Here is an 11,301-nt window from a genome sequence, read left to right as displayed (position 1 = left end):
GCTAAGAAGAAGTGCGAATATACAAAATTATGGTATAAAATGCATGTTAGGCCTATCCGTAGCCCACAATGCACGCGGAATATCAATATCTATCTATTGGAATTCGGGCAAGCAGAATTCTCCTGGACCGTAAGGTTTAGTTGTAAGACTGATAGGAATATCAATCAGTCGTCAGTATACAGTTATTCCCAGCATTCCAGCACGGAGATACAGTATTCTATAGACTAGGGACGTGACATGAAGGTAAATACTCACGCAGTTAATCCAGCAGAGTTCTCGGAAGTCTGCCTACCTGATTGAGGACCAGGTTTTGGTTTTTCACCTTTTGCCAATGAATCAAGGATTTTAATGGTCGTCTCAGGTGTAAGATCTTCGTAGAATTCATCGCCAATTTGCATCACTGGGTTCAAGGCCATTAGCGTCAGCGAACGTCACAAAAACTAGGCTTTGATATGTTAACCATCATAAACCGGACCCTCCTACAAGAGAATCAGAAAGGACGTGTAAAACACGCCAGTGCTTTTCTTCTCCCTGCCTAACGCGACGGAATCCCCTTTGTCATATCAAATTGGTTGACAGGGACGAACACTCACTAGGAGCGTTCGAGCAAGCACCCAAACATTCAACTTCGATAAGAGTGAATTTTCCATCTTTTGTAGTTTGTCCAGGGTGAATTTTCAAGTGTGATTCGATAGTCTCTAAGATCTTAGTTGATCCGCATCCACCTAATTGACATGGCGTTGTTGTACAGAGTTGTACGAAGTTAGGAGCTACTGGTTCTCGGTTGTACATTGTGTAGAAAGTTGCGACCTGGTCAAATAGGATGATAATTAGTTCTCTGAACCAGGACATGGTAACTCGTTGCTCCACTATATATCAAACTCACCTCGTATACTCTCATCTTTGGCATGTCCAATAGCCTAGCAACCTCATTCATCACACTAATACTTGTCCATCCTTTATTTTGTCTTTGACCTAAATCCAATAATGGCATGCATGCTCCTTTTTTATATTGAGGTGGGTATCGCGATATAATCTCTTTAGCTAATTTGAGGTTTTCGGGATTGAATTCGAATTTTATCTATTTATCATATATTTTTTATAATGTCAATGTTAAGCAACAGTCGACCTTCAATTTCCGATATAGCTCACGTTTGGGTTATTGTAGTCTGTATCTCGGTGCTGTTTGACATCAAATGTAGTCAAAATTAGCCCGACGTATGTACAGAAGAAATGCATTTACGCACCACGAACAAAGACTCTGATCTGCGAGAACTTGAAGAAGTGAATCCCCTTCTACTTGATCGAGAGACGACTGCTCGAGTGGATGCGATGGCTGAACGGGCGAATGACATGGTAGTTTTTGCTCTGGTTATAGGAACAGAGATTGAAAGAGAGTGGTATTATGTGTGACGATGTATGATGAGTTAATCCGATGATTTTGTTGATATCTGATCTGATTCATCCATTAATTGACTTGCACTTAAATGGTCGATGATTACACTCAAAGTGAATGATATCGACCAACGATAATTGGTGCTTTATATCAACTATTATTCAAATTTCACTTTATTTCATTTTATCCCAATTCAATCATGATCATAACGGTGATCGCCGTTCAAGTTCCCTTTTGTTTTTATTAGATGTGAATTGATTGAATTGATTGGTAGTTTACCGGGGCACCAGATTGAAATAACGGCAAAAGTTGAGAATGAATGACCATCGACATCGGCCAAATGTAAAGAGTTATTCGGTATAGTAGTATTGCTAATCTCAAGATAAGTTCTGAGTTGTGATCGTCCTGGAAGGCCATTTCAGATCAGGAAGTGATATTACGAATAACTGGCTAAATTCTACTGTACTCTGTTCCGCATACTTTCTCGATTCTCGACCAACTATGTCCACCTCAACATTTCGACGTTTGACATCCCGATCTTTACCCCTGTTTACAGCTTCAGCACTTTCATTCACCTTATACACAGTCCATACTCAATATTCACCGTTATTATCAGAGGCTCCTGATTCATTCTCATCAATTAAGAAACAAAAAGGTTCTTCAGTCGTAGCTGCACCATTCGCAACATATGGATGGGGAAGTAACAAAAATTTAACATTATTTCCAGATGGTCAAATAACGAATGTCAAAAAGCCTTTACCATTAACTCAACTTGGTAATACCCCTTTGAGAGATGTCGTTCTGGCAGACGAGTACGGTGCATGTGTTGATGCTCGTGGAGATTTATGGATGTGGGGAAAAGGGTATGATCCTTCCGGGGAGATTGGGAAGTCTTTAAAGGGCAAGGTGAGTTGAGGATTTCATGAAATAGTGTTTTTATCAGAGCCCCCAACTGTCACGCTTTCTACTGGATCTTTGTGCTAATTTGTTTTCCTATTTTACAGAGTTTGAAAACCCTCGCACCGGGTACACATAAACTTTTCGCTTTGTCAAAACATGGTCAACTATACGTACTTCCTACGTCTAAATCCCTTCAATTAGATCGTCAAGATAAATTAACACAAACATGGTGGTCTTATTTATTCTCAACTGATCCAGGAGTAGATTTTATTGAATTACAAGCTTCAGGTGGATTAAAATGGGGTGAAAAATGGATAGATGTTAGTGTAGGTAAAAATCATTTATTAGCAATTACAAATAAAGGAAGAACATTTTCATTACCTTTAAATGAAAAAGGAAATTCACATAGACAATTAGGTACAAAACAAGAATTTGAATTACCAATTATTCCAAAAACTATTTTAGGTGAAATTTTTGAATCAGATAAAGATATTAGATTTAATAATAATAATTCTGGAATTTTAACTGAAATTCAAAGTTTAAAAAATATTTCAATTGTACAATGTTCTGCATCTGAAAGAACAAGTTTTGTAAGAACTAAAAATGGTTTAATTTTAGGATTTGGTGCAAATGAAAATGGTCAAATTGGTTTAGGTTCAACTTCTTCTGTTGATATTATACCTGTACCTGTTGAAGTTGTTTTAGCAAAATCTTATCCTAGTGGAACAAAAATTGAATGTATTGATATTAAATCTGGTGGATTAACTACTTTTTTTACTATTAAAAGATTTTTCCCAGGAAGACAAGGTACTTTTGTTGATGTTTTAGGATGTGGAAGTGGTATAAGTGGAGCATTAGGAACTGGAATGTATACTTCTGCTACAGGAATGCCAGTTAGAGTGAAAACGTAAGTCCCGCTTTTCTCTTTGAATTCAATACATATGATTGAATCTGTTTATAATCAACACAACAAAACTTAATCATGAGCTGACTTTGTTGGGTTTGATATTTCAGTATAAGTGGTCTTCAAGAATATTCTGAAAAAGCTAAAACCTTTTTACCTATTGGAATCCATAATTTATCAATATCACCTTCTTTAAATACTCACGTATATGCAACTTTAGATACAGTAACATTGGCAGATGAAAAAGGAGTTAAAGAAGGAAGATATGGTAAAGATGTTATGGCTTGGGGTGCAAATGTAGATTATCAAATTGGAAATGGAAAAAGATCTTCAACTGCTATACCTCAACATTTACCTCCTATAGGTGGTAAAATCAATGTTATTGAAGCTTTAAGTGGAACTCCAAAAGAAGAAGAAAATTTAAGTAGTGGTACTGTAAGTCAAAAATTAATTTTTTACTTTATTATTTATCGTTAATCTGATAAGAAAATTTTGAAATTTAGCAATCGCCTATGCCTCATTCAAGACTACAATTACATGTTAGAAAAGCAAATGCCTATGATCTTAATGGGAAATTAATAAAGAGGAAAGTTAAATGTGAAGAAACTATGGTAGCTGGACATAACGCTTCGGTATTATATAATAAAATCATTGATTAGATGCTTAGTTGAACTTCTTATAACTAGTGAGAGAGAAGATGAAACGTATGGATGGATATTATGAGACATAAATGTATTCTGTCATGTTCCGCCATAACATGAAACATGAATGTTCAGTTGCATGAAAATTGCATGTTAGAATAGTGAATACGTTATGTAAAGTGTGATATTATTTTTAAGTACAATTGATATTTACAATACAATACTATTGGATGTACAACAATAATTAAATTTTATAAAATTCTCTTATATAAATGCAATAACTTTATTAATTCTAAAAATCTTTTCGATGAATTCATTTATTCATAATTCATATTTTTTTGGAATAAAACTAATTCCATGTTTATCTTTAAGATAATTTTCAATTAATTCTTCATTCCATTCTTTTTGTTCTTGTTTTAATCCTAATTCTAATTCTAATTTAAAATTTTCAATTAAAGGTAATTCTTTAAAAACTTTTCTAGCATTATAAATTAATTTTAAAAAATTTTCTTTACTAATTGAAGGATAAGAATTTTTTAATTTTTTAATTAAATTAGGTTGATTATTTAAAATATTTTCAATTGATTTATATAATTTAATTAATTTTAATGCATTTATAGGTCCAATTGTTGGAATTCTAGGTGATGCATCTGTTCCTAATAAAATTAAAAAATCAAGATATTCTGAAGGTGTTAAATTTAATTTTTCTCTTAATTTTGATCCTGAAATTAATGAAAGTGTTGATGTTATTGGTGAAATATTTTTTAAAAGTGGTCCCTAATTGAATTTGAATAATTTATCAGTAAATTAAAACAAACTTAGATAAATATCTTACGATATAATTAAGAGATTACAGAATCTCACTCACTTCATAAGCTAAAACATCACTATCTTCAGTAGCTACATAATCTACCAAACCATTTTTAGCTAAAGCAGAAGCCAATCCTTCTGCTTCGTATGGTATTTTAGCTTCTAATACAGGTACACCCATAACTTTTAAAAATTCTTTACAATCTTCATGATCCGCTGCAGAGGGTATATCTAATGCTCTTTCATATATGCTTTTAACCATTGGTAATTCGAATTTGATTAAATTGTCCAATCTTTCAATAGGATCTTCTTCATACACTTCGGATGGCTCTTCTGAAGTGGCGGTTGCAATCTCGGATTGAGGTTTAGATGTCAGTGTAGGGTATGCTCTCATTTGATCTTCGTTCTCTGGTTGAGATTGTGATTGAATACCTTGAGACGATTTAAAAGGTGGTAATGGTGGTGTACTCAGTATATCCGAAATTATTTTCCCTTCTTCTCTAGATAATGCCATTTGTCTAGGAGTCTCGCTAATTTGATTTAGAGGAAGTAATTCTTCTAAAGCATAATCTAATTCTTCTAACTTTTCTTCTCGATCTTTATCTTTTTCTTCTTTTGATCTATCTTGACCTTCCGCGTTTGAGGTAGTTTTTTTATTAGGTATCCATTCACGTATTTCCTCTTCCATTTCAACTATACCACCTTCCATTCCAAGAGTCAAATGAATTTCATCTTCTTTTTTGGTTGTACCTCTTTGAGAGTCTCTATATTCTTGAATGAGTGGAGCTAAACTATCTATCATACCTACTACCCTATCTATCACTTCACTATCCGCTTCTGAGAGTGTTGAATTTAATTGAGCTGCTTTACTAGGTTCGGCAATGCCAGATGGTAAAGGTGGAGTAGGTGGAGGTGTAAGTGGTAACCCTGCTGTCTCGATATTTGTTGACTTGTCTAATCCCGATCGCACTGTTTCAAGAGGAACGTCATGATCGCTCCTTTTAGGAGTTGGAGGAGGAGTAGGTAAAGGATTTGAAAATTCTATTTTATTCTTTAAATGATGTTCTTGTAATTTCAATTCATTCTCATTCTCACTTTCTTCAGGTCGCATAAACATGAATCTTGTAGTTTCCCAATGTGCTCTTATTATATCTTTTTCTTCTTTAGACATAATTTGAAATTCCTTGAATACTTCTCGAAGGGATTCTAATCTGATTAAACGTTCATTTTCATGATTTTTTCGAGCCAAATGATTAGCACGAGTAGTTAATCGTTTCAATGCCTTTGGTTGTGGTCAGCTTTTCAATGAAGTCAAACGAGAACCGTTTTAATGACACACCTCTGGAGCTTTCCATTCTCTTGTTCCTCTTTCATCCCATATTGCGATTGGTTGAACCCCAAATGCTCTCATTTCAGTAATCAAGCTAGTACACATCCAAGATCAGGTCTTGCTCGACGCAACGGCGATACTTCACTAGATACAAATCAATATGAACTCACTTGTACCAACCAATTATCTCTCCTTTTCCTTTAAAGGGTCCATCCCTCGAAGCGAAATGATATCGATTTGTCATAAGTGTCGCATCGCTAAATCATATAAGAATTAGTACAAATTCACTCTGAAGTTGAATCACTATGCATGAGAGGCTTATATATCCAACTTACATGGCTACTTTCTTCCCCGTGAAATTTGCTGATGCCCATCTATTAGGAAAATGAACGATGACTTCTGGGCTAAATATTGAGTAAATATCGTCAATCATTTCATATTCATGAGTAATCCTTCCGTGAAAGCTATTATCTTCAAACTTACTGAAATTTTTTAACCCAGCTAACCAGACCGGTAATACCCATATTTAACTATCAACAGCACCCTTCTTCGAGCATGATCAGCTCCACCAATTTACTCTGTAGCATAACAATAAGGATATACGGAAGATTTCACCACTACCGAGCAAATGTCCTTCCTGATCGCTTGTTGATGTAAACATTGCGGAGTCCCACTCGTGATTTAATATTGTTCCGCGTCCAGATATTGCTCTACTCACAATATCACTCGCATAGATTGACTAGCTAGGGTCCTCTTCGAGTATGCACTGAGCCTTTCATATCCTCTTACACTTGTCATGTATTAAGGTGCAAGTTCTTTGTTCAGTTACGAAAAAAGACAAGGGCATTTCTGTCATTGATGATCAAACCAACAATTGCAAAAACATAGGCCTCGTCCCGGGTTTGAACCGAGGACCACCTCAAAATATTGCACAAGACAACCCAAATGAGGCATGCTACCACTGCACCAACGAAGCGGCTATGAAGATTGGTGTGAAAGACATATTGTATATAATGAATCGTTATTCTCCCTTTTGTGTTTTGCCTAAGTTACGTGGTCGTATCGCTCCTCCAGGTACTCCGTCATCGAAAGGCCTACGTTGTGATTGGCAATATATGAATTCATAGACCTAAATTTCGCATAATTACAATATGATTATTTACATATTTCGACGCTTCTCCGGAATTCCATTACGTTTCACCTCAAAGCCATTCTCATCGTAGACTACACCTCGCTTCTCATTGTGAGCTCTGATATGCGGTGGAGCCCATCCTATCATAGCTTCGTACTGTCTAACACCGGAGATGTATGCTTCTGGGTCCTTCAAACCACTCCAATATTCGGATGGTAATTGAGATCTAATGGATGCAGTACAATACTGTCAGCGACAGCATATTCAAAATTGCGGCTAAGCGTAAATGATATAACAACTCACTGTAAAAGATTCATGTCGCGTCTTCCGCCGAAACGACCTCTAATACAAGAACCTTCCTGCATAATGCAAGAGACGCCTCGAGGAATCTTTATATTGTGGCTACGAGCATGACGAAAACATACAAGACGAATGTTGTCTGCGTTGTCGATGAGGATGTGTCGCACATCGATGTCGAACTGAGTCACACCTTGAAGGTGAAGTTGTTTATAGGCTTCGTAGATTTTCTCTCTTCGAATTATGTAAGCTTTCTTATTCGTTTCTTTGTCAAAGCTGGTCGAGTTTGAGAAATTAATCGGAAAAAAAGGACTTACGTCCATTCTCGACCTATCTCAGTATAACCTTGTCCTATAGCTACACCCGCATACTCCAAGATTATAGCAAGATAGCTATCTGTGTTTCCCGAAGTGTATAGCCCGTAATATTTTGGAACCACTGAACCTTGTAGATGTTTGAGGTGTGTAACGTAAAATTTCTCCTCTTTCAATGCTTCGTTGATGAGATTTTTAGGATGAACGAAAGGATCTAACCTCGGAATCTGACAAGGATAGTCCGATCTGTTAACGACCTTTAGGACCACCATACCAAATATAGGATGTTCAGCAAGCCAGAAATCCCAAATGTAGCCGGTGTCGATGTAAGCAGTGATGTTTAACGTGATATCTTGACTGGATTCTGGCGTAGATTTGGCGGGTTGGTGGAATTGAGTGGAGATTGTTGATTCTGTCAGGTCGCGGGATTGCTCGGACATGGCTAGTAAACTGGTGTAGGTTGTAGTGCTTGGACTAGGCTCCGACAACTGAGCGTTAGGCAATCCTGACTCCGCTCTATTTGCTTCTTCAGAAGCGAGTACGTGTGGAATGTCCAATTGAGAGTGAGGTTGACGTCCCGATGGAAATGGAATGGAGTAATAGCTGCTGGGACCGATTTTGACCTGCGCCAGACGTTGCACGAGGTCAAACTCCGCCTGTGTAGGAACATGAGGTGATTGTGATGGTGGTGATGAGGGGTAAGGGGTTTCGACATTGGTCATCAAACCAAATGGGGCTGATGTCATCAAGGGTGATGGCGTTGAAGTTGAAGTCGCGGATGGCTTGGATGATACATATTTAGATTTGGGGTGTGTTGAGAAGCGCAATCAGGCTTTTAGCTGATTTTGTCGATCTGTATCGACACCATGGGCGAACTTGATCACGAAGGACATAGCTGACGAGTACTTTATAGGTAGGCTCTATGATGGGCGGTAAAGACAATCCAAGCCAGGCTCGAATGGGAAGGATCTTTTGTAAGGCAGCATGCCGATACATCGAATGTACGGACAGTATCTGGTCACCTGCGACGTATTTACGTCATGCTGCTATGTATACTGCACATGGCTCATGTCTCAGATATCAGAGGGTTAATGAGGTTTTGCTGAAATAAGACCGAGTTCCCCCTCAATGAAAGCAATCACCTCAGGTCCTGAAACCTTGCAGATATTCAATTCGGTGAAGCTAAGGCTCTAGACTTGAGATTCGACAGCATAGATCCCATAGACTTGTTGAGTCGAGTTTGACTGAAGTCAAAACTACTGCCACTCGCATATCAATAATTGTGGAGACCCCAAACTCGACTTCTGACCGAACACACGAAAGGCGAATTCACTCGTCAACAAACACTATCCAGATGAGATTGATAAGCTCAGATTGATCAGATCAAGTTGATTCTGTGATAACACAAGAACGACAGTGAGAGTGAAAACTGCCTTCCTAAAGTTGGGCCTTTTAACTGGGTACATAGCGTCGATGGAGACGACAACCCTTATAACGAAGATGCCGGGGACATCAGGCAATGCACTTAGAGAGTCAAATGTTTCCAGATATCTTTTGGGATTGAGCTTGTTACTAAGTGTCGTAATTGTGAGTTACATGTATATATTCTCCTACACTGTTGATGAGGATCTGACTCCGTACAACGCTTTATATAGCTTTGGACAGCTTCGAATTTTATAACGGCTGGATTAGAAACCGGTGATAATAGTTATAATAAACCATTCTTGTAAGTCTCATTTTGCCTACTCAAAATTTGTACAGGCTAGATTTGAGTTCAACTCTCGCTCCCACTACCCATGCTGCTCTGATCTAGAGTGTTACTTGTCTTTCCTTCAATGTTCCCTTCGTTCCCGTTTGCCTTGCTTCCGTCTTTTCACTTTAACTCAACACCTATCTAAGCTATACCACTTATCTTGCTACTGAGGGAGGGAATGCAGCTGACCAGCATGGCAGAATAACATATTTCAACACAGCATCATTCACAATCTATCTTATTCCTACCTTATGGCGTCGCTTTCGTACACGTAACGAACGGAATCATCATCATTCTCCTTCAAATCGTTATCTTCCTTTACCTACAGAAAGACAGCGTTCTTCTTCACGTGCAAGATCAATCACATCTTCACCTCGTGCTGCTCGGTTAACTCTAGACCAGAATACAGAACAAGATCGAATGTATGATTTAAATACGTCTTTAGAAAATACGGCACAGATTTTACCCAAGTTAACAATAAGGGAAACGGCTGAAATAGCTGCTTGGTGGTCTGTAGTATGGTTCATTGCGAATTGGGCTGTTAATGCTAGTTTGGCATGGACAAGTGTTGCTAGTGTAACTATTTTGAGTAGTACGAGTGGTACGTATAATCTACTATATATCATACTATCAGAAGAGTGGAAAATACTGATCTTGAATTTTTAACAGGTTTCTTCACTTTAGCTTTAGGTAAATTATGTGGAGTTGAAACTTTCACTAGGACGAAAGTATTTGCGGTTTTAGCAAGGTGAGTTGCCATTATTGAATAGGAATAATGTAATGGCTTACAAAGAATTTTATTTCATAGTTTCATAGGTGTTTTACTTGTTACACAATCTGACTCATCTCTTGTCGAAGAATCCGAATCAACTTTACCAAGTCATCCAATTTTTGGTGACTTTTTAGCTTTATTATCAGCTGCGTTTTATTCAGTATACGTAATATTGTTAAAAGTTAGAGTAGTAGATGAAGAAAGAGCAGATATGCAATTGATGTTAGGGTAAGTCAATTATCCTTAAATCAACGTTTATATTGATAGCTGATTCAAATTTGAAATTACCTTTGACTGATAGATTTGCTGGTTTATTCAATACTATAGCTCTTATACCAATTTTTCCAATTTTACATTATACAGGATGGGAAATATTTGAATTACCTCCAACTAAAGAAGCAATTATAATTTGTTTGATCAATTTCTGTATAACTCTTTCAAGCGATTATCTTTACGTATTAGGTAAGCTAAATTTTCTTTTCTTCCTTTTTTGTTAAATAACATTTGATTAAATTCAAAACTGAAATACTATTTTAATTATGATTCAAATAGCAATGTTAAAAACTACTCCAATGCGTAAGTATTTTTAATCATTTTGATCGAAATTTGAAAAAAAATACACAAATTCTCAATACTGAATTATTATTTTAATTAGTTGTAACAATTGGTTTATCTCTTACGATTCCTTTAGCTTTAATTGGATCCTTATTTATACCTTCTTCTTCATCTGGTGCAATTACAATTACTTCTTTATTTGGTGCAGGTTTAGTATTTGTAGGATTCGGTATGTTAGGTTGGCAAGGATATGAAGAAAATTTAAATATTGAAAGAGTAGTTGTGGATAGAACGGTGGATACATCGAATGATGAAGAGCCTTAAAATATCTTCATGTTTTGGGATTTCATCGCCTTACTTTTACTTTCATGACAAATCAGTATTTTTGTTTCTTCGGTATTCGTTCTTAGTTGTTATTTATATACTTCTTTCCTCCCTCATAGATCGCCTTTGCTTTTTCTTATTGTATCGCGATGATTCGTGCAAGCTCTTTTCAA

At 36.7% G+C, this 11,301-nt stretch overlaps 5 protein-coding genes and 1 non-coding gene across 6 annotated transcripts; 2 read left to right on the top strand and 4 right to left on the bottom strand.

Annotated features, from left to right (window-relative positions):
* Window positions 1-93: 93 nt before the first annotated feature.
* Window positions 94-1,355, bottom strand: I206_102502 (uncharacterized protein; the record flags this gene model as incomplete). The annotated part of the gene is made up of 6 exons (XM_019154612.1): window positions 94-148; window positions 256-400; window positions 594-810; window positions 887-1,081; window positions 1,153-1,182; window positions 1,248-1,355. The coding sequence occupies 6 exons, from the start codon at window positions 1,353-1,355 to the stop codon at window positions 94-96; spliced, it is 750 nt and encodes a 249-aa protein (XP_019012015.1).
* A 542-nt stretch (window positions 1,356-1,897) lies between these two features.
* I206_102501 (uncharacterized protein) lies at window positions 1,898-3,859 on the top strand (the record flags this gene model as incomplete). The annotated part of the gene is made up of 4 exons (XM_019154611.1): window positions 1,898-2,302; window positions 2,401-3,203; window positions 3,311-3,635; window positions 3,704-3,859. 4 exons carry the CDS (start codon window positions 1,898-1,900, stop codon window positions 3,857-3,859), a joined length of 1,689 nt encoding a protein of 562 aa, XP_019012014.1.
* Window positions 3,860-4,162: 303 nt separating this feature from the next.
* Window positions 4,163-6,505, bottom strand: I206_102500 (uncharacterized protein; the record flags this gene model as incomplete). The annotated part of the gene is made up of 6 exons (XM_070202570.1): window positions 4,163-4,618; window positions 4,710-5,933; window positions 5,991-6,075; window positions 6,152-6,238; window positions 6,317-6,385; window positions 6,465-6,505. 6 exons carry the CDS (start codon window positions 6,503-6,505, stop codon window positions 4,163-4,165), a joined length of 1,962 nt encoding a protein of 653 aa, XP_070058671.1.
* A 363-nt stretch (window positions 6,506-6,868) lies between these two features.
* I206_102499 lies at window positions 6,869-6,957 on the bottom strand. Its single transcript has one exon. It is a non-coding gene; the product is annotated as a tRNA-Pro (tRNA).
* Window positions 6,958-7,140: 183 nt separating this feature from the next.
* I206_102498 (uncharacterized protein) lies at window positions 7,141-8,470 on the bottom strand (the record flags this gene model as incomplete). The annotated part of the gene is made up of 4 exons (XM_070202569.1): window positions 7,141-7,339; window positions 7,417-7,472; window positions 7,539-7,644; window positions 7,728-8,470. The coding sequence occupies 4 exons, from the start codon at window positions 8,468-8,470 to the stop codon at window positions 7,141-7,143; spliced, it is 1,104 nt and encodes a 367-aa protein (XP_070058670.1).
* A 754-nt stretch (window positions 8,471-9,224) lies between these two features.
* Window positions 9,225-11,128, top strand: I206_102497 (uncharacterized protein; the record flags this gene model as incomplete). Its single annotated transcript, XM_019154608.1, has 8 exons — window positions 9,225-9,311; window positions 9,380-9,450; window positions 9,678-10,078; window positions 10,147-10,225; window positions 10,286-10,477; window positions 10,551-10,711; window positions 10,802-10,825; window positions 10,905-11,128. 8 exons carry the CDS (start codon window positions 9,225-9,227, stop codon window positions 11,126-11,128), a joined length of 1,239 nt encoding a protein of 412 aa, XP_019012011.1.
* Window positions 11,129-11,301: the final 173 nt, after the last annotated feature.

The sequence above is a fragment of the Kwoniella pini genome, chromosome 3, assembly GCF_000512605.2.
Source record: "Kwoniella pini CBS 10737 chromosome 3, complete sequence".
In the NCBI taxonomy this organism is placed as follows: domain Eukaryota; kingdom Fungi; phylum Basidiomycota; class Tremellomycetes; order Tremellales; family Cryptococcaceae; genus Kwoniella; species Kwoniella pini.
Note: the sequence above shows the minus strand (reverse complement) of the source record. Positions and strands in the feature narration are given on the sequence as shown.